Raw genomic sequence first — 20718 nt, forward strand, 5'->3', positions numbered from 1 at the left:
AGATATCGAAAGACACCACCCTTCTCCTCTCAATCTCAGGCAAAACTCTCATTCATTGAGTGATCAAGAGAGACGACGCCGCGATGAGCGGCAAGTCAGTCTCGAATCTACCCTGGTGAGCTCGATTCTCGGCAATTTCCTCTCCATATAAACAACAATAAGTCCTCTAACGAATGAACTATTCTAAATAGCGACGACCCTCAATGCTTCTGCCATTTCCGCTCGCCAAAGCCATATCCCAGAATCGAAGCAGTTCTGACAGGCTCTGCACCCGACCAAGTCCGCGAGCTGCACCATCCAAACGCCAAGCTCGATATAGCATTCGACGTGGTAGGCTGTGTCATGACATTGAACGAATGCATCCACGATCCTTCTCGACCAAAGATCGGCTACTCAGTCAGTCTGATGATTAAGGCGGCAAACACCCACTTCGTGAATCTCGAAGGCCTTGAAGACCACTCCCTCCTTCTAACCGTTCGAATCCGCCATTCAGCATGCGCCGTGAGAGGCAACAAGATTATACTGAAGGAAAAGTTCAACGGCTACTACCCCGACCCTCCATATAGTCGACTCTACAATGATCTGTTCGAGTGCCGTTGGCCTGAAAAGACGCTCCAGGTTCGTCTGCCTGAGGAGAGATGTCGCCGCTGGAAGACAGTCGCTTTGATATTGAGGACTTTTGGGCAGATCAATGGAGATAGCTATTGTCATATGGCGAATATGATGTTTACTCCTCGTGTGGGTGGGCTTAATGTGCGCCAGATCAAGAAGGATATCAAGATGGAGCTAGCGAAGAGTGATCATAAGCGAAGGGAGAATCCTGTGTCTCCTGAGTACATGGTTACGGTTAACGAACCGGAGAAGATTGAGAGGCTTAATCATGCTTATGAGGTTCATCTTCTTGCGTTTATTCACAGCTCATCTCGATTTCTTCGGCCACAGTACCTGTAGGCTGTCTACCGAGTACGGAGAGAGCTTGTGCGGAGAATTCGTTATGGCAGAATACAGCTTGTGTTTCTCATGATATCGCGATGAAGCTCGTTGATGGGATTCAGCGTACATAGTTCAGGCGTCTGGCGTCCAGTGTTGCTTCTATTTCCTAGAGAGAGGATGATTGGAGATTTGCAATGATGAAATGTATCGGGGTTTGCGCAAGCTGTTGAAGTTTTGCCAGTGATTTTTACTTTTACAAGAGGTCCGATGTCATGAAAAAGGAAGCTATGTGACTTTATGTTGGATGATATGTTTCAATAGCCCAAATCTCCACAAGTTTGGCAGTGAGCCTTTCTTAATGATATGTTAGAGTAGACTGAAGAAGAAAGGAAGTACGTCTAGCCAATTGACTTGATAAGGGAAGTATCAATTAAAGTTCATAGAATGATTGGATATATCCATGATTGGAGCCAACAATGCCTAATTCATGCTGGGGGATGATATGATGTCATTTGTATATTTCTATTAATAGCTGCGAGGGTATGAAGATGTAGGGAGACGCTGGAGGACTACAGTCTGGCTTTACGATGGCAGTATATTCTTCCTACGGATAGCTTTGAATGTATTCATGGTGATGGATTAAGAGTGGAGATTAAGTGGTTTCCACCTCTAGGTATCGACAAAAGTAAGTTCCATCGGATTTCTCTGTCGCCACGGTCCCATGTCACCGGGAACGGCGTGGCTGACCCATGGCCTCGTTGGCCAAAGGTGCAGACAGATAGTTGTTGCCCTTCCATATACAGGCTGAATTATTTGGTGGAAACCATGCAGCAAATACTAATACAATCGAATTTTCAGAAAGACAAATGCCACTTAGTTCCGAATCATCGTAGTGTCCGAGACCGTGTATATTAGGGTGCGGAGTGCAATGAGATGCTCATGCATTCGGACACCCTGGCGTTACACCAGGGCGATCATAGAGTTGCAAATGCGAAATGCGTTTACCTCCGGTTGTTCTGGCGCATGCCCAGGATCTGGACCATACGGACGAAGATGTTGATGAAGTCCAACTCAAGGCTGATACTCTCGTTGACGACATCCTTGCGGACCAAGCCTCTCTGAGCCATGCGAGCGTGGTGGAGGATCTTCTGGACATCATAGAGGGTGAAACCACCGAAGACAGCGAGACCACCGTACAGCCAGATCTTCTCAGACCACATCAGAGCGCGGGTGGCAGTAGCGGGGAGAACAAGAGGAGCGAAACCGGAGAGAGCGACAATGGTCACACCAGCGAGCAGAGGAGCACCAAGGTACATGTACTTCTCCTGCTTAGCAGTGGCACCGACGAAAGCGATGGCACCCATCATTCCAGCGGTGTAAAGACCAGCGCGAGCAAGAATAGCCGGGTGCATGAACATCAGGGGAGACAGGAGCGCGGCCTGAGTGACGTTGAAAGCGGCCCAGAGACCATACTTCATGACGTAGCTAGTGATTTGTCAGTAAACTGTCAAATAGAGGAAAACGAATGCGTTGGTGCAAGTACTTACTTGTCAGGGTTCGTGTACAGAGTACCATACATAGTTCCGACGCTGGCAACCAGACCAAGACCGATGACAGCCCAGGGGCTAGCAGCCATCAAACGGTAAGACCATCCGTTGGTGTGCAGAGCGCGAGCAGCAATACCAATGATACCAATACCAAGTCCAGTGTGCATAAACGTCTCGTTCAGGTAGCTGCGCTCAAACGGAGGCATGCCACCATCCTCTCTGGTTTCGCGGTTGAAGATGAAGTTCGTAGCCAGGATAGTACCACCAATGATGGTGGCGCCGTAGATCAGCTTCTGGGTGATGTTGCCACCCTGAACATTGTAGGAAGGCTGCATGTAGGTGCGACGGAAAGCATTTTGGAAGGTCTGACGGGACTTTGCGAAGATGGAGATGGGACCGGTAGGCTTAGACTGGGGCTTGAAGGGCGTGTTGTGGATGAAACGGGCGCTATTCGCAGGTTTGGAGATTTGCCGAAGCGCCGTAGGAACGGCGAACGGGCGTCGCAAAAAGAACGCCATGATTGTGACGATGATGTCGAGGTTGTTGGAGATGAGGAGAAGCGATGGAGAGCGGCGGATGGCCGGCTATAAGAATGATATCAGTCATCCGTCGGCCAGCCGCTACGGTCGCCCGAACGTTCGAGAAGTGAAGTCACGTGGGTGATGAGCCCGCCGTGAGTCAGCATCACCGCCTCGGCGATAAGTTGGCGGGGGAGGGGAATTATCAGGATTTAGGACTTAACGGACTTGCACGGCCACACTGCTATTGTCATCATCTCGGCCCGGAATTCTACAACTGCGTACTCTCTTCGACTTCGTTCTCGATAATTCCCTTTTGGACTTCACCTCTGCGTCACTATTCCCATCATGTCTGCGCCATTATTAGAAACCATCCACCTTTCGCATCTGCCTCCGTCGATGCCCGTGCATGTCGCTCTATATCGGGATGTGCAGAATGCTCCGTACCTTCGCCAGCAGCTCATGTCCGCCAATGCGGAATTTGAGTACGCTTTCATTGATGCAAGCACGGTACGAAGTCAGTATGTATCTCGGCGGCGCGACAGCTAAACATACTGCAGGTCCTCTCAAGAACACACCTACTCTCCGCGGTTTTCAGAGCAGTCAATGATTATATGAACGGCCGTCTCAAGTCCCGGAACGTACACTCTGAGATGGTCTTTTCGCTAAGCCCTGCGACAAATGTACGTCTACAATTAGCTATTAACCGACCTCATGGGCAATGCTGACCACATCTAGATTGCTGAATCTTTCCGCAAGTTCGGCATTACCGATTCCACAAAAGACTTGCTAGTAGTCAAGCTTTCCGTGACTCCGGAGATTACCCACGACTCGGTCGCAGCCCATCTCGGACAAAGTGTTGAGGGAACGCCTGTACCATTCGACGACGAAACTCTATCGAAGATCTCCGACATTGCAAAGATCAAGAAGGCTTACAAGTTGGGGGCGTTGAACACTGCGCCGCCAAATCAAGCAAACGGCACCCAGGATAATGGCATGCGCCGGCTCGAACTGTCCGTTCTGGGAGCGATCGCTCTGCGGGGAGCGACTTGAACATGATCTCGGGTATAAGAAGTTTATATCATACCAGATCTCGCTCGTTTGGGTAACCAGAGCCCTGTAAATCGGGCCAGCCATATGCAGGATGTCTGCACCATCCGACAGTCAGAACTCCTGGCTGATGCCGTTTCGAAGCATTTGAGCCCAGGAGCTACCTCTGTGCAGATAGTTGTCTGGCAAGAAATACCCATGCAAGATATGTCTATAAGAAACAGGACCTGTACATAGAACGCAGGGCCGTCATTCACAGAGTCGGTGCGGAGCACTGATTGCGGCTCTTTCCTACACAAAAATAATACTTTAGAAGATGCTATATGCTCTATATTCCATTCTATATATAATCCAAGTAATATATCCCCTTGATGGAAAAAACGAAGAACATACCTCGGTTGCCCTGCCCACCGCATCCCCCCTCCCAAAGCGGCAATCATGCAACTTTGCCAAGCCCGGCAACTCTCTCCGCATCATCGCGACTGACTTGATCTAGACACCCACCGTCCGGGGCTCACGCATACAGCATAACACCATGCTCACTAGCGCAGGGGAGAATCATTTTTAGCGTACAACACTCACCAACCCGAACGCGCGCTAATGTCGACCGAGCGATCTTCCTGATATTTGTTGCGCCTCGCCACCATGTCCGCCACCGCGGAGGTCCTGGTACTTTCCTCCTCGCCGGAGCGCAATTCAGTCCATACGCCAGCGCCGCCTGCATATGATCCCGAAAAGTTATTTGGGCTGTCTCCGGTAGACTTTGAAACGACCCCGATACCGTCCCCGTCCGAATTGTTTTGTCCTCCGACGCATTCTAGGTTTTTCGAAGTTGAGAATCAAGTCGACGAATCGCGCCGCAAGGGATCCCGCAAGAATTCCAGCAACTTGACGAATGATGAATCGGCTGTTATAATGCTAGAGGGGGAACCAGCGGCAGATAAACCGAAGCGAAGGGGTAGGCCAAAGAAGGAGCAGAAAAAGGAGGAGACGGGGTCTCTCGCGGGTACCGAGAAGACTACTGCGAAGAAGACTACATCAGGTGCGAGTAAGAAACGCGCTGAACCTGCGACAAAGCGCTCGAAGCCGGCAAATAAGACGATCACTGGGAGGGTTGCAAAGGCAGGCAGTTTGCAACCTAAGGAGGCTGGCGAGAAGGCCATTTACCCGTCGACGCCACCGGCTGCTCTGTTTCAGAAGACTACAAAGGATGTGCTTGATTGGGAAAGGGATGGTTTACAGCTTGAACAAGCGATGACGCGGAGATTGGACTGGACACCTACAACAAATAAGGCTAAGGAAGTCGTTCAGTTGGAAGGGAAGTTAGGGCCAGATGATACTACGAGGGGCTTTGGTAACCTGTTGTCAGAGTATGGATTTAATGGGCCTGCTGCTCCAGCAAGCGACTATATGCCTTCTGATAATGGTGGGCCGACTAAACGAAGGCGCATAGAGCTGGTTGATTCCGGAGTATACCCTGGTTCCAGACAAAGTGTTGCCGACGATAGTGAGAGGGCTAGCACAGAAGGAACCCGCAAGTCAACACCAGCCGCGCGAAAGAAGCCCACGCAGCGTACCAAGAAATTTACCACACTCACTGCCCGCGTGACAGCGAAGTATATCAACGAGTCTACAGAGGGTTCAGATATCGTGGAGGAAGAGACACCGAAAGCGAAGCCTAGAGCTTCAAGATCTAAGAAAAAGGGCCAGGAGCCCGAGTTTGTGGTGCTTTCTCCCGAAGAAGCCGCCAAATCCCTCGATGATCAGGAGCTGGTATTTGGCACGTGCAGCCAGCTGGAGCGAGAAGACTCACCCTCTACTATAAGAGAGCTGCAGGCAGCTATTAGCGAGTCGGAACGGAGCATGACATTGGAAGCCAGTGGTCGTCCGCATCGGACGCAGAGCAGGGGAGCTTCTGCAGTATCGCGTTTCAATGGCTCAGGAAACTTGTGGTCGGTCGCATCTCGAGATGTTGACGGTTCACTAATGCAGGTGGAGGTGGTGGATCTGGTGAATTCGCCTGATAGATCTGGGACTGTCACTCCAGGTGAGCAACCCAGCAGCGACAGGGGAGAAGCTGGAGTCGAATGTGATACCAGCGATATCAACCCTACACAGAAAGATAACGACCAGGCGAAAGCTACTTCGACAAGCGAAGTACAGCCTATTATACCCGCCCCTACCACTCAAACAACGAACAAGAAGGCTCAGAATTCCACATCCGTTGCCCGCAAATCTGACCCTAAGATGCCGCAATACAACGACTTCACAGATGCCCAGCTGTCGAAGCAAGCTGCCTCGTTCGGCTTCAAGCCACTCAAGAACCGGAAGAAGATGATCGAGCTGCTCGAAAAGTGCTGGAAAGCAAAGAATGGCGTATCTTCCGAGACAAATGACGAGAACGCACAGCAGGATCTGTCTGCAGACCCTGCATCAGTACCTGCCCCGGGCAATAAGCCAAAAGGAAAAGGCACGACACGGAAAACCACCACGGAGGTGAAAGCCAAATCTCAATCTGATGTACCATCAAAGCTAACAACAACAACGATATCCACCCACTCAAACAACCCCAACACCAACTCCATAACCTCAACATCACCTCCCAAACCAACCCCCTCATACGCCAACGTCGAAGAAATCGAAGACTCCGAAGACGATTCCGACCCTATCCCCATCTCTTTCCCCTCCCCAGGCCGCTTCCTACCCCAAACCCTTCAAAGGAAGCACAAGCACGCCCCCTCCCTCCCCACATCCAACATACCATCAAGTCCTAATCGAACTACAATCACATCCACCTTCAAAGACCCAGAACCCCCCGCCATCCTCCACCCCCTAACCGACCAAATCACCAAAGCTGTCCGCGCCCAATCCGCAACCCGGACTGCATCATCCCACACACAGAATACTCACACGAGGAAACAAACCTGGCACGAGAAAATCCTCATGTACGACCCCATTCCTCTGGAAGAGTTCACGACATGGTTAAATACAGAAGGATTGGGTCTTGTGAATGAGGATCGGGAGGTCGGGGCGGGGTTCGTGAGGAGGTGGTGTGAGAGTAAAGGGGTGGTTTGTTGTTATAGGCCGAAGAGGAGAGAGTGATGTTGATCTCTTTTTCTTTCAATATAAACTATTTTGGGTCTGGAGTGGGTTTGGGGGTTGGATGCATTGGGCGGTTACTCTGGTTTTATTTTTTGTATTGATTTTTTTGGGAGGAAGTTGGTTCATTGGTTTGAGGTGGTTGCTGGAGTTATGGATGCATGTATACTAGAAAGGCTTGGGATTAGGTTAGGTTAGGGTTTGGGTTGGTCTGGCTTGGTATCGTTGGTTTGATTGGTTCACAGCCTGGAATCCTAATATGATACTATATACCCCTTTACTCTTGATCTCGAATAACATCATTAAAGGTAGAGTATTATCTACTAATAGCCAGCATACGGAAGACTGTCCGAGGAAATAAAGAATAACGTAGCAATGCAAGTTCCATTCATTCGGAAGCCAAAAAGAGAAAATTAAGAATATCAAACAGATATACTATCCCAAGAAAAAATAACAACCTAACCATCAAACAACGCGAAAACATTATCAATTCATAACCATTTCATAATAACCATACATACTCATTCATCATATGAAATATTCCAAACTAAACTCACTAAGATCTTTTCCCATCATATAGTATATACCCCCCCCCAACATAGGAGGGAGATTTCCCCCCCTTACTACTACCATGTCAAACAACATCTCCAAGCCTAGCCTAGAGGGAAAAAGTGTCTAAGGAGGATAGTACTTAGTAACTAAACAAGCAAAGTAGTAGTAGATCTAACTATTCTGGGATAGTATGTCCACAACACAAAAAGAGAAAATCCTAAGGCAACTTTACACCTCCTTAGATACCATACCATACCCTCTACCACACAGAACCCCAACACCAACGTACGCCCGAAACTAGCACACCGATACTCAACCACCAACTAATACTACTATTGCTGCTGCTGCTGCTGCTGCTGCTTCTTCCTCCTCCCACCCCTCTTCGCCTTCTTCTGAGGCACATTATCAGTAGTAGCAGCAGTAGTAGCAGTAGCAGTAGTGGTAGGCGTAGAAGTCGGGGGCTGCGAAACGCCCGCCGACGAAGAAGGCACACCACCACCACCACCACCAATCAAACTCATACCTTCGTGCGGGTAGGCCGCAGCAGCAGCAGCAGCAGCACCCCCGGGCATGCTCGCCCATGCCAGAGCGGCGGCGGCGTCAGGGCCATAGAGATCATACTCATTTGGGCCCAAATACTGAGTGAGAGCATGGTCGGATATATCGGGGTAGGTGGGGCCTGTAGCGAGTTGGGGGTCGTCTTGACCCTGCTGCTCGTAGGGGTAATGGGTTGAGTATCCCGGGGTGTTGATCTGGGGGAGGGTTTCGTAGTTGGTGTGTTGGCTTTGTTTGGGGGCGGCCATCTGTTGCTGTTGCTGCTGCTGCTGCTGCTGCTGCTGCTGGTATTGGAATCGGGCGAGGTCTTCGAGGGCATTGGGGTGTACTTGTCGGGTGGATTGGGTGTACATGTTGTTGTTCTGCATGTTGGCGTTCTCGGGTCGGGGAAATTGGGTGGAGGTGGAGGATTCGGTCGCAGGTGGTGCTGGAATGGTGCTGGAGGGCTGGGCAGTAGCATGGCGTTGCTGTTGGTGTTTCTGCTGCTGCTGCTGCTGCTGGAAACCCGGGGGAGGGGCGAAGAAGGGCTGATTGGGCATGTATGGAGTGCTAGGTTGGAAGCTGGAAGAGAATTGGCTCGCTGCCAGCTGGGCAGCGAGTTGAGTGTTGTAAGTGGGATCTTGTGGCAGACCAGCCTGCTTTGGAAGCTGGCCCATATTTACCTGCGCGTAACGACCCTGATAAGCCGCGGCAGGGGGCGTTGTGGGATATTGTATAGTTCCCTGTTGACGGCCCGTCGGGTGTGCGGGCCTGGTGCCATTATCAACATGGCCGGGCATGGCTCCGTTCTGCTGTGGTCCAGAAGGCCCCTGTGCTTGGGCCCTGGAGTCCCTTGCCATTTGCTGTACAAAATTTTGTTTGATCCTAATCCCCGTCGGATCTTCAAATCCTTCCGAGACGTAGGCCTCGAAGCTGGCATCGCCCATGGTATTGAATTCAGGATGCCGCTCTGGATGGTCTTCGGGATAGGGATCCAACGGAGAGGTTATCAAGTCCTCCAAATCACCGGGTCCGTGGGTATTGAATTCAGAGGGGTATTCATCACAGTTGTTTGGGTTCTTTCGGCTCTGCTTGAGATAGCGTATCGTTTGTTGTATAACGAGTTTAGTAGGATCCACGGCCAGAGGCTCCTCGGGAACTGGAGTGATATTCTGGATATGAGGTCAGCGAGGGATTGATCGAAATGTCTGGTATGAATAATGCTTACCGCTTTCTGAAGCTGTTGCAGGAGTGCTTTCACTCTGCTGCTGAGTGATCGTGCTGCCTGTTCAAGGCAATTGTTCAACCACTCCAGATGTATGATCCTTCGACGCATCAATATAAGGGCTCCGCGACGCTCAGTGCGAAGCCAAATTGGATCAGTAACCCAACAAATTCTGTTCTGATTCCTGCAATTCGAGCAGCCGAAAAGACCCTTGTCGCACTTCGCTTTTCGCATCTAATTGACAGAGAAACGGAGTCAGTCTGGGCAACATGATCACAAGAAAGGGGATCACTTACTTTGCAAAGGTCACAGGCAAGGGTGGTCCGGGAGGGATCTTTTTTCATTCCTTAGTAACCATTGACACTTTTTTTCTGGATTCTTAAATCTTACCTCTCTTTGACTTCCTTCTTCTCTTTGTCCGCTTTCCATTTCTGCTTTCCTCGTCACTTTCTTCGTCAAATTCGCTGAACTCTGCATCTGTATCGTCCGGTTCACCCGGCTTGAGGGGCTTGGCCGGGATTTTCATTGCGTAGGTTTGGCGCATTTCGAGTGAAGCGTCTCGCTTATCATCCTTATCGTCACCTGCATTGTCTGATGAACCTTCCTTATTCTTGTTCTTCTTGGAGGCACGGGTGGTGGTGTTGCGAGAGCCCGGAGGGCGTCCTTTTCTCTTCTTGGGCGGCGCTGGGGCTTCCTCTTGAGGTACTTGTACATCGGTAGCCGCCGCTGTAGCAGCATCCTCAGTGGGTGCATTGTTGCTTTCAGCAGGGCCTCCGTTGGCAGAGGTAACCTGGCTGGCGGAAACACCTTCGTCCAGGGATGTCTGGTCACCATTGGCCCCGGCTACACCTTCGCTCGCAGACAAGGGCTCCTCAAAGAGGCCAGAAACGTTGTCTGCCACCGATGCAGATGTTGTCGGCATCATGTCAGCTGTCATACCTTCCAGGACAACTGGGAGATAAGTAGGGTCCAGGTTTTGATGCAGTTCTGCTTCTTCGAATACACCAGCTTGAGCCCGGTTGGTAGATTCTATAGCGTTGACAAGATATGCCTGATCACCATACAGATCTTGAGCACCAACATCATCAAGCCCGGCGTTACCAAAAATGTCGTCGGGGCTCTGGAGCTGCTCCTCGCTCGATTGCCGTTTCACGGCCCGATTCTCTTCGTCCCCAAGACCAGCTTGGTCGAACGATCTCTTCGCGGCCATTGTAAGGAATTGACCGGTAAGTTTGCTCACGAAGGGGAAGAGACGTGCAACGTGCAAGCAAAGTATACCTAGTTAAGAGAGTTAGAGGTCTTGTGAGAGGGTGGTTCTTGGAATAGTGCGTGTCAATAGCGAACAGTGTGCTGCTAGGGAGATATTGTATTTCGGCACGATCCAAGAAATAGAACTCCTCTATATAGTCAAAGGTGAGATGCTGTTAGTCCTTTGGTCTCTAAAGATCAATATCATACAACAAGGACAAGGGGTTTGTTGAGATAAGTAACAAAGAGCATCTTTGTGTATCATATAGAGAAATGGAGAGGACGGCTGCGTAGGGAAAATGACAAAGACCTTGGGGTTATGAGAACTCCAAATGAAACAAAGATATGAAACTGAATAGAGCAGGAATATACTGACCAGAAAGCACGTATCGCAGTTCTGAATGGAAGGATATGTTAACAATGTGATTTCAACCACAAAGCACTTGTTTGTACACAGAGATGTGTACAATGAAATACACCAGCTGTACAAGGACTCCTCCACTTTCCTCCTTGTATCAACTGCGTTATGGGAGAAGGAAGACAAGAGGGCTGTGATTGCGGTATTGAACAATGCTGAACAGTAGGCTTTGGATGCTTCCAGCAACCTGAACAGAAGCAGCACAGTGATGCTGCCCTCTATCTCAGGTGACAAAGGCAAACGACAGCGTCTTGGAGAACCCCACCAGGGAAGAAGACAAGGGGGAACAACGCGAGGGAGGCAGACTAAATACTCGGAACACAAAGGGGCGAGGCCTTGAGGCCAAATTGGCAGGTTGAAGCTGGATGGATTTATCCTTCAGATATACGGGATAAACCGACTCCCCAATGCAAAAGGGAAATGACAAGCGAGAAACTGAGACAGAAGCTGTAAAGTCTGTTTCTTCTCATGATAGATCATTTTTGATTTTTTTCGGTTCTTCAAAAATATCTGGTTTGGGTGTTCTGCATTGGTTTGTAGGTCAGGACAAACGCTCCTATTGTCTGCCTAGATTCGACTACGAGGTGCTCTATACAGCTTTCTGCTGGAGAGAAACAGATAACAGTATGAGCAGTAAACATCAATTATGAGAGATAATATATTGATTCTACGCACAAGCTTAGTACGTTGTAGAAAGACTATGTTATTTCTTGATTCTCACATAGATTGATATAGTCACAGTATTCACAGAATACCCTAATTCCAGACAACTTTCTAACCATATTGAAGTATACAGAACATGTTTTCCAGTGCTCTAATGGCCACAGATATGCGCTACGAATACTCGAGACTCATACCCAATGGAAAAGCTGACAAAATACAACGAAATCCACACACAAGCCCTATAGTAGCATCACCTACAACATTCCTCTCAAACCACAGAGTACTATCTCTCAAGAAGCTACCCAAAGTACTGCCATTATACACCACGATATCTCCTCCAACCTAGTAACTATCCCATATGTAACCAGAAACCAGAACAACATTACATGATCAGCCAGATATTGCCCTAACCCCAATATGATAGTCCAACCCCATCCCAAGTAACCTCAATATACAAATCCATACACCTTCCTTCAACCTTTGAAGAGAAACCTCCCAACAACATCATCATAGATCAAGAAATCAACACCCTCCCTCCAACAATACCTATCTAACCAGCAAGCATCCCCTCAACGAAGACGACACATGTACAAACCCCCAAAGCCAAGAATGACTCACATCAGAAACGTCATATGACTATTATCATCATCAAACATCATCAATGGTAATATCCATATAATACGGGGGAAGATATAAGGAACCTACCGTTATCACTAACAGATCAATCCCGCATGAGACCTCACTCAGACACCGGGATTTACCAGATAAAATCAGCCAAGAAAAACAACCCCAGAAACCTTCTGTATGTCTATTGCAAGGTTGCAGTCATTGGTTACTGCGCAGGCTATATCGCTGGGGATTATTATTATTGCAGTATATTGTTGTGTGTGTTCTGATGGGGAATCCCTTTCGCTTTAGCCAGATGGGTGGGTGGTGGGATGATGGGACGAGGAGGCATTCGGTTTGATTGTCTTGTTTGTGGAACATGGAGCTGCTTGGGTGGATGGCTGGGTGTTTTGTGTCCCGTTGAAGAGGATTTTCCTGAAGAGGTTGCAGTGGGTTCTTTAGGTGTCTTACTTGCGTGTGATATTTCTTAGGAAAGGGACGATTCAGTAAAATCATTATTATGAGTAGATTGCTATCAGGGTTACCTATTTATTATGCTTTATCTGTTTTTACTATATGTCGAAAATATCTCAGATCATGTAACTTACTAAGTGTAATGCTGGTATAGAAGAAGCTAATGCCTTTAGGTGTCTCTGGTAGTGAGTGAGCTTATTCCTGGATTGATACCATCGACACTAACCATTAGACTACCTACAATAGCGCACACACTAGTTAGCACCATGCGGAGACTGGCCGGGGAATTATCATCAAAACCCCAGAATCTCACCCATCTGATAGTTGAGTAGCTACATACTACACATACAGACAAAACTCGCTATTTTCCCAGCAGAAACAGCAGCCAGTCTTATCTCAGCACGAGAAACTCATCCAAAGAATCGTTGAAGTCGAAATCCAACGAGAAGCCCACTTTTAATCACGAAACAACTGCGCTGGCAGAAACGAGTATAATGATCAAGTAGAAGAATCAATGTGTTGCTTCCCTCAAAACGGGGCAATCCCTGCATCAACCCCAGCAGTTAAATTCAGTTATACACTATATAAGCTCCAACATGCAAGATGAGTATTATTTGAAATCGAGCCCAGTGTCCTCGTACATCCTATGCTCTGTTTGTGTGTGTGTGTGTGTGTGTTTCAGAGCCCAACTCCTCCCATGCCCGAGTCCGTTATAACCTGGAAAGCATCCATAAAACAAGGTGAAAGAAGAAAACCATCCCAACCAACAAAGAGATTAAATCTAAGAAGCCAGCAACCAGCCCGAGGGGTAAATGCGCTCCAGATATCAGTGCAATGCAGCGAGACCCATGACGGTCATCAGTCGTGAGTCCTGGAACGGAGGAAAACACACAACTCCGGGGGGGATCCAATACCAGGGCAAGTCTAAACGAAAGTAGGAAGGAAAGAAAGTGGCAGAGAGTAGAAGGGGGGTGGAATAGGTAAGAGAGTGGGTGTGTGGTAAGGTCAAGATCAGGGTGGAAGAGTTTGGACGATAGAGAGTATAAGAGTATAGGTGTTTGCAGGGAGGTAAGTTTTAGCGATGCAGAACCGGGCTATCAGCGAAAGACCCTTCCGTTTTGCGCGACGGTCTCGAACGATATCTTCTTCCCGTATTTGCGCGGTCCGTCGCCTTCGATCCACGGGAGGAGGTTCTTGCACTGACTGACATCAAAGGATGTCAGTTGGTTGCAGCCGTCTGCCACTGCCTCAACACCGGCACCGGTGACCCGGACACAGCCCCGCACGGAAAGACGCTTGAGATTTAATAGATGTAGGCCAATGCAGCGCAGAGATGGGTCTGATATAGCAGAGCCACAGAAAGACATGTTGAGGTAGGTCAGTTGCGAACATTGCAGAGCGAGTACTTCTGTAGCCGTATCGGACAGAGCACAACAGAATGACTATTGATCGTTAGTTTAGTCACCAGTTTGTGTATGATGGATCAGCTCACCAAGTCTAGCTCCCGCAGCTGCTTTGCTGCGTTTGTAAGATGCACGATAGCGTTGTCAGTCAAATACGTGCAATCAGCCAAGCAGAGTCTGCGGAGATTGGTGAATCGAGCATTTCCCCAGAACTGGAAGCCCTGGTCGGTAATGGTAGTGCAACGGGTAAGGTCCATCTCCTCGATCCTGGAAGCAGCATGCGATGCGATGTGGTGCATGGACCGGTCCGTAACATGCTTGCAGTAGGATAATGTTAATTTCTTGAGTTCGGGGCAGCCGTACACGGTCCCGGCGGCCGTCTGTCTGGTCGGCTTCATAGACGCCTTCCCTGATTTTGACTCGTCGTGTGGCTTGTGCTGGCCAGGAGAGACCCAGCCTACAATCCGAGCGAGCAGCGTATCCCCGACTTTTCGACAATTACTCAGATCAACCTCCTGTAAGTTGTTCGCCTTGCTCGCCATGTCAAGAATAGACGATGCGGTGACATCCCAGACGCTCTTCATCTTCCAAGTGACCACGTTAGATCCACACGTCGCAACAAGTTTGCTAAACCCTTCGTCTGTGATGTGGAAGCAATTACTTATGTCGACATATCGCGGTCGGCTACCCACAAAGGGGCAAATGATCTTGACCAGTACGTCATCCGTGACGCACCGGTTATACGTGCTCAGGTCCAGGTGATGGAGCAGCTCCGTTGACTTGCTGAGAATCTCTGACCAGTGCATAGAGACCGCCCTGAGGCGAAGGAGATCATGAAGCTCAAGATGCTGGAAAATAACCAAAAGGACCTGATCCGGGAGATAGCCGTGGTTGTCCTGACGTGGCTCACGGACCGTCTCCGAGGGTGTTGAGAACTCGCCGGCCCCGGGAAGCGTGAGAAAGGACGAGCTAGTAGATCTAGGCTCCGCTGAGGGTGAAGACCTCTGTTGCTCCCCGGAAACCTCCTCCGGCGTCAATGGCGCCACGGAGCTGCGCCGGCTTCGCAGCCGGACTTTGTCGAGCCCAACACTGAGGAATGGATCCGGATCGGAAGGCCGCAGCACACTTGGTTCATCTAGACCATTGGCTGTCGGAGTGCTGTCTAACTCCGTCTCTGTTAGGGTAAGAAGCGGCATGGATTGTCTGCGGCCCGCCCGCATCTTGAAGTTATCATCGACACTCAGAGGTTGCTCGTCAGCTCCCGCTTCTGACATCACAACGTCGCCATCGGACGCTGCTTGAAGCCGCTCCTTGGCGGTCCTTTCCACCTGTTCGCGAACTTTTGGAGGACACCTTTCCCAAAATTCTACGAGTACCTCACCGCTGATCATCAAACATTCCACCGCACTAATGGATCGCACGGTGGCGGTCCGGCGTGGTGCCAAGGAGAGGCTCACAACTTCACCAAAGTATTGCCCCTGTTTCAGCCGGGCTTTGACTTCGAAGCTAGGGTGCTCGATCTTATTGGGCAAGGATTGCGCATGATGGTTTGGTGTTCTCTCCGACAACACCTCGACCTCTCCGCGGACGATGAAATAGATCTCCCGGCCCTGGGAGTCCTGCTTGATGATATCGGTGAATGGCGGGTAGGAGCGCGGTTGCGCATTCAGGCCCAGGAAATGGAGGATATCTGGCGGTAGACCGGAGAAGAGGGGCAGCTCCTTGAGAAGTAAACGGACATTGACCAGTCCGTTCGCCAGCGCACTGGATGATCCATCAGCCAATCCGGGACTCGGGGACTTTCGCTTTTTATTGACGGACTTCAAGCTTCTGCCGTCCTGATCTGCGAGGTTCAGGTCACCGGAATATGTGTCCCGCAATCTCTTTGAACCTCTCCGAATCGGACTCACAAGATCAACTGACGGTACCGAGGTCTCCTTCTTCTTCTTCTCCAAGATCATCAGTCGCTCCTGGGCCTCGTCCCGAATTGCTCGTTCTACGTCGGGGAACCGAGGGAGAATTTTCCGGAAGTCCTCCTTGGTCAAAACGACTAGTAGGCATCGAGTGCGGGCGATGATGGTAGCTGTCCGCGGGCGATCCATTAGTACACCGATTTCACCAAAAAAGGCCCCCGGTTCCAGCTCCGCATATATACTCTCGCCATCGCGCGAGGTCACGGAGACAGCGCCCCGAACCAGCCAATAGATGGCCTTGGCCTCATCCCCCTCCGTCAGAATGTAGTCATTGGGCGCATGGAGTTGTGGACGCAGATGCTGGCCGACATCGACCAGGAAGGATTCGGGGGTGGATTGGAACAAGGGAAAGGAGCGTAAGCGGTCAACGAGGTCCAGTGGGAGCGCTTGAATATTCGAGGAGGTCAAGGGCGACGGCCGTACGGGGCGGTTCGGATTGGTGATGGAATCGAACGAATGTAGTAGCGACGCGGTGTCGGAGATGGGGTGAACAGCTTTTGTTCCACCACTAGCTCTGCCATGGCGCCGCATGATGGGCCGGTGAAGAGGTGTGTTCAGGGAGGGCAGTTCAAGGGACAAAACAGAATTGGAGAAGAAATTCGAAAAGGGAGCATGTAGTTTGTTGGGCCGGTATCGAAGCGACCAATGGAAGCGATGACGTCGACGAGAATGAGATCACGGGGGAGAGGAGCTCTCAAAAAGGCATCATGGCTGACGATGGATGGATGGGAACGGAGACAGTGCGGGGGAGGGCAGATGGGCGAGGAAGGAAGGCGGTGGTAGTAGCAGTTACTAGTAGTAGTGGTAGTGGTGATGGAAGGTGATGATGATGACGATGTTGGATGATTAGGAAGCAAGAAGCAGCTTTGACCAAGATTGAGAAGCTAAGCTGAGCTGAGCTGAGCTGAGCTGGGAGAGAAAGAAGACGAGAAGAGGAAGGAAAAGAAACAGCTCGCTACTAGTTACTCGGTGTTCTAGTTGGCTCTATGCGACAGGCACACAGTAAGTAGTAGTGTGCCAGAGAGGGACGGGCAAAAGAGCGGGAATCCTGCAGAGCAACAACAACAATAACCTGAATAATAATAATAATAATATTTCTGGAGACGGGCGGGAGAGCATGATGGGGGGGAAGAGGGACTTTCTGGGTGGAAAGCTAAGCTAGTTAGTTTAGTAGGAATTCAACCAACTAACTCGGAGTGGTCAACAGTGGTTCAGTCTAGCCGGCGGACCAGAGAAAAAGAGAAGGTCGAATTCTAAAAAGGTCGTGCTGCTGCAACTTCTTTTTCGAAGCGGGGATCACCAAACGTCAAATAACGCGCTTGTTGCTCCACCGCCGGTCCGGAAGCTCCTCTGATTGCCCTCCCCAAAGTCAATGACGATTCGATCTCTCTCTTTCTCTCTTTCTTTCTCTCTCTCTCGTTAGGATGGATTCCGATCTGCTTCCTGTCACTACTATTGTCACTACTTTATTCTTTAAACTCTGGACATGCATAAAGTGGTGCCATATTCCACAGTGATGTTCTAAGTCTATCATCGTCGCACTGGAATCCTCGAGACAGAGCTGTGATGCTCCATATGTCAAACTGGCGGGAATGTTGGTCAATTCTGCTGAGTGGGGAGCATCCTCCGAAACGGAAACACCGGTCTGTAACATCGACACCGACTGGAGGAATGGACGGCCAGTGCTTTTTTGGCTTTTCCCTCTATTGGTCTAATTGAATAGCTTAGATGGAAGTTGTCAAGCTACTACTACTTACTATCTACTACTAACACTGAGCGGAGTGACAGGTGACACTATAATACTATTGATATTATTATCTCAAAATTCAGCACCTCAAAAGGAAGCAAAGTAAGTGCATACTTGCTGTCGGTGGGTCCAAGTCAGAAGTCTAGTCTAGCGCAGGATTTATTCTCACACTCACAAAAAAAAAAAAAAAATAATAGTGTGAGCTCGTAAAATTACATGGCTCAAGCAAAAATGAAGATCGCTGCCAGACTGATACTATGTAGAAATCCACAAGGAATGTCCCTGGACAAGGGTATGTGTGAGTAAGGTCGACCGAAGTTACAAAGTATATAAGAATCGATCATGGATCCGATCGTCTGCCCACCTGCATGGGGAACCATGCATCCCAGTTCGAGTTCGAGTTTCTAGACGAGTATGGTCCCTATTTTAGGCTTCAAGCCTTCTCGGCACTTGCCAGTTTGCCAGGCCATGGTTCCCACGTCTTACAGCCTACCAGAGCCAATAATCACGGGTGGTTAGGATCCGTGCGCGCACGAGATCAGACAGCAGGCAGTTGCCGCTGCACATCATCTGTTCTTAATCAACCCGGCTGGTCAGGTGATGGGGACACGCGGATGAGTACTGCTTTCGGATGAGTTCCAGTAATATCCGTCCCAATCCTAGGGATAGGAACGTGACTTGACGTGTCTGATATATTATTTTGGTATCAACAATCCTCAACTCCATCACAAGAAATTTCTCAAACCCGCGCTTCGTTTCCTGCCTTTCATAGATAACTCCTATATGTGCCCGGATAACTCCTTTCCAGTCGTATTTAGCGCGCTGTTGTTGTGCCTACAGACGGCGCATCCTGTTGTTCTTGGGCAGCCCGGGTATAAGGACGCCATTGACTGTCTGGCCGGTGGGTCGGTCCGGGGTATGTGGTTTGCTTCATTCGGACAGCGCTGGTCGAGCGCGGGTGTTCAGAAGACCTCTGTTCGTAGAGTGGAGATGTCCAAGGATAGTGAGGCAGGCGTTGTGCAACTATTTCCGCAACACTGGATCTCTGCCGTTAGTATATGCCATGGTGCTTCCAGGATTAGATCAGAGACTCACCTGTAAAGAGCTCGCGGGATTTCTTTGTTGCGCCTGCCAGAGAAAGATGACCGGACAGAAAGCCGAGAGGCATGTAGACATCCAGCGAAAAGTGCTTATGCAGATTGCGCAGCTCTCACTCCGTCCTCGACCGACGACTTCCCAGAACGATATCAACATAAGCAGGACGAGTTCCTTGCCAAGTCTCAAGCACGTCCTGCACAATGCCATAAGCCAAGCTCAACTTGAGACCAGTCTTGGCCGAACGAGCAGCCGTATAGATATCTTGTCGCGCTAGAAACCAACAACAATGACACAACATTAGCCCAAAATTCAGAACCCAGGGAATAGCAAACCGATAGAGTAACCCACCTAGCACACTGTAGATTCCCGACATCGACAAACCCGCCGTAACCGTCGACAGAAAATCCCTCTGATCATGCCGGGCGTAATCCACCACCTCCTCCAACAAGCAAAAACACAGAGCACCAGTACCCAATTTAAACCCCATCTTCAAGCCCTGAGTAGATCCCTGCAAGAAAGCTTGATAATTCTTCGACTTATGGTACTGGTACCACCCCCGCGCCGTGTCGGGAAAGCGATGGGCATTCTCAGCTCGAAACCGGTAGGCTGCGGTCTTGCTGCCGTGCATGTATCCGATACCCAAACCGGCGGAAAAAGCAGATGTGGACATGTATTGAATACGCTTTCTGAGCTTGATCCCGAGTCTGGGGGGCGCATCTGCTTCGAAGAATCTGTCCCAGTGCCAGATCTTCCATAGGAGACTGTCCTCGTGTCCCTTTAATCTGTCCCAGCCTTTATCCACCATGGTGAATGACTGCTTGCGATTGCTGTTGGTAAGATCGAACCAGGGTCGTTAATGGCTTGAATAATGCGTAGGTTGGCGGAGGAGGTCGGTGGCTGGTTGTGGTGGTGTCAGCTTTCCCCGGGGACATAAAATCACGGGCAGCTGGAAAACGGGACGCACCTGAGCGCTTGGTTCGCCGACTTCCGCCCGCCGCCTTGTCGAAAAGCTCCGAGGTCCCGCTGATGATCAGCTCACTGATCACAAAATCCATACTTGACCAGTCTGCATCATGGTAAGTACATTATCTATTTCTGTATATGATCTGAGGACATGCTGGTGTGCTAACATAATCTATGTAAACAGTCTCAACCCGACCCTCTAAGCTGGACTCTTCTCTTCAAGAAGCACAAGACCACCGTGCTTCTGATGCTCCCGTCATCGGAGACGATCGCCACTACGAAAGAAGCGCTCCTCAAGGCCCTCAAATCCCGCGAGATTCACGAAATCAACGGCGACTCGGTTCCAGAAGATCCTTCTCAGATTGAGTTCGGCGTTGCAGTGGATAAGAATGATCTAGAGAAGGGCTGGACGCGACTGGAGGCTGAGGTGCCTGCGTTCGATGATGACAATGCTCCTAAACGTGGAGCCGCAAAGAAAGGTGCCGGCACTCTCACGCTGCAAACAGCTGAGATTAAGAATGGGCAGCCTATCGCTTTCAGGTTCCGGAAATCCAGGGAGGACTCGGAGAAGGGTGAGGACATGATTGACCTGGAGCTGGATGATCCTGGTTGGGATGTGATTGTTCCGAGCTTCGATGATGAAGAGGAGGAGGTTAATTGAGCTCCT

The 20718-nt window shown here is 49.9% G+C and overlaps 8 protein-coding genes across 8 annotated transcripts; 4 read left to right on the forward strand and 4 right to left on the reverse strand.

Moving 5' to 3' along the window:
• Positions 1-83: 83 nt before the first annotated feature.
• AKAW2_11494S (uncharacterized protein) lies at positions 84-951 on the forward strand (the record flags this gene model as incomplete). The annotated part of the gene is made up of 2 exons (XM_041683984.1): positions 84-115; positions 192-951. 2 exons carry the CDS (start codon positions 84-86, stop codon positions 949-951), a joined length of 792 nt encoding a protein of 263 aa, XP_041538214.1.
• A 983-nt stretch (positions 952-1934) lies between these two features.
• Positions 1935-2998, reverse strand: AKAW2_11495A (Bax Inhibitor family protein; the record flags this gene model as incomplete). The annotated part of the gene is made up of 2 exons (XM_041683985.1): positions 1935-2418; positions 2481-2998. The coding sequence occupies 2 exons, from the start codon at positions 2996-2998 to the stop codon at positions 1935-1937; spliced, it is 1002 nt and encodes a 333-aa protein (XP_041538215.1).
• Positions 2999-3346: 348 nt separating this feature from the next.
• AKAW2_11496S (EKC/KEOPS complex subunit CGI121/TPRKB) lies at positions 3347-4051 on the forward strand (the record flags this gene model as incomplete). The annotated part of the gene is made up of 3 exons (XM_041683986.1): positions 3347-3508; positions 3559-3681; positions 3737-4051. The coding sequence occupies 3 exons, from the start codon at positions 3347-3349 to the stop codon at positions 4049-4051; spliced, it is 600 nt and encodes a 199-aa protein (XP_041538216.1).
• A 642-nt stretch (positions 4052-4693) lies between these two features.
• Positions 4694-7150, forward strand: slx4 (the record flags this gene model as incomplete). Its single annotated transcript, XM_041683987.1, has 1 exon — positions 4694-7150. The coding sequence occupies one exon, from the start codon at positions 4694-4696 to the stop codon at positions 7148-7150; it is 2457 nt and encodes an 818-aa protein (XP_041538217.1).
• An 881-nt stretch (positions 7151-8031) lies between these two features.
• On the reverse strand, positions 8032-10668 carry AKAW2_11498A (Zn(II)2Cys6 transcription factor domain-containing protein; the record flags this gene model as incomplete). The annotated part of the gene is made up of 4 exons (XM_041683988.1): positions 8032-9405; positions 9462-9692; positions 9755-9792; positions 9849-10668. 4 exons carry the CDS (start codon positions 10666-10668, stop codon positions 8032-8034), a joined length of 2463 nt encoding a protein of 820 aa, XP_041538218.1.
• A 3296-nt stretch (positions 10669-13964) lies between these two features.
• Positions 13965-16774, reverse strand: AKAW2_11499A (cyclic nucleotide-binding domain protein; the record flags this gene model as incomplete). Its single annotated transcript, XM_041683989.1, has 2 exons — positions 13965-14309; positions 14360-16774. The coding sequence occupies 2 exons, from the start codon at positions 16772-16774 to the stop codon at positions 13965-13967; spliced, it is 2760 nt and encodes a 919-aa protein (XP_041538219.1).
• A 2426-nt stretch (positions 16775-19200) lies between these two features.
• Positions 19201-19893, reverse strand: AKAW2_11500A (uncharacterized protein; the record flags this gene model as incomplete). The annotated part of the gene is made up of 2 exons (XM_041683992.1): positions 19201-19358; positions 19437-19893. 2 exons carry the CDS (start codon positions 19891-19893, stop codon positions 19201-19203), a joined length of 615 nt encoding a protein of 204 aa, XP_041538220.1.
• Positions 19894-20161: 268 nt separating this feature from the next.
• On the forward strand, positions 20162-20712 carry AKAW2_11501S (uncharacterized protein; the record flags this gene model as incomplete). The annotated part of the gene is made up of 2 exons (XM_041683993.1): positions 20162-20164; positions 20236-20712. The coding sequence occupies 2 exons, from the start codon at positions 20162-20164 to the stop codon at positions 20710-20712; spliced, it is 480 nt and encodes a 159-aa protein (XP_041538221.1).
• Between the last annotated feature and the right edge of the window lie 6 nt (positions 20713-20718).

This window comes from Aspergillus luchuensis, chromosome 1 (genome assembly GCF_016861625.1).
Source record: "Aspergillus luchuensis IFO 4308 DNA, chromosome 1, nearly complete sequence".
NCBI lineage: Eukaryota > Fungi > Ascomycota > Eurotiomycetes > Eurotiales > Aspergillaceae > Aspergillus > Aspergillus luchuensis.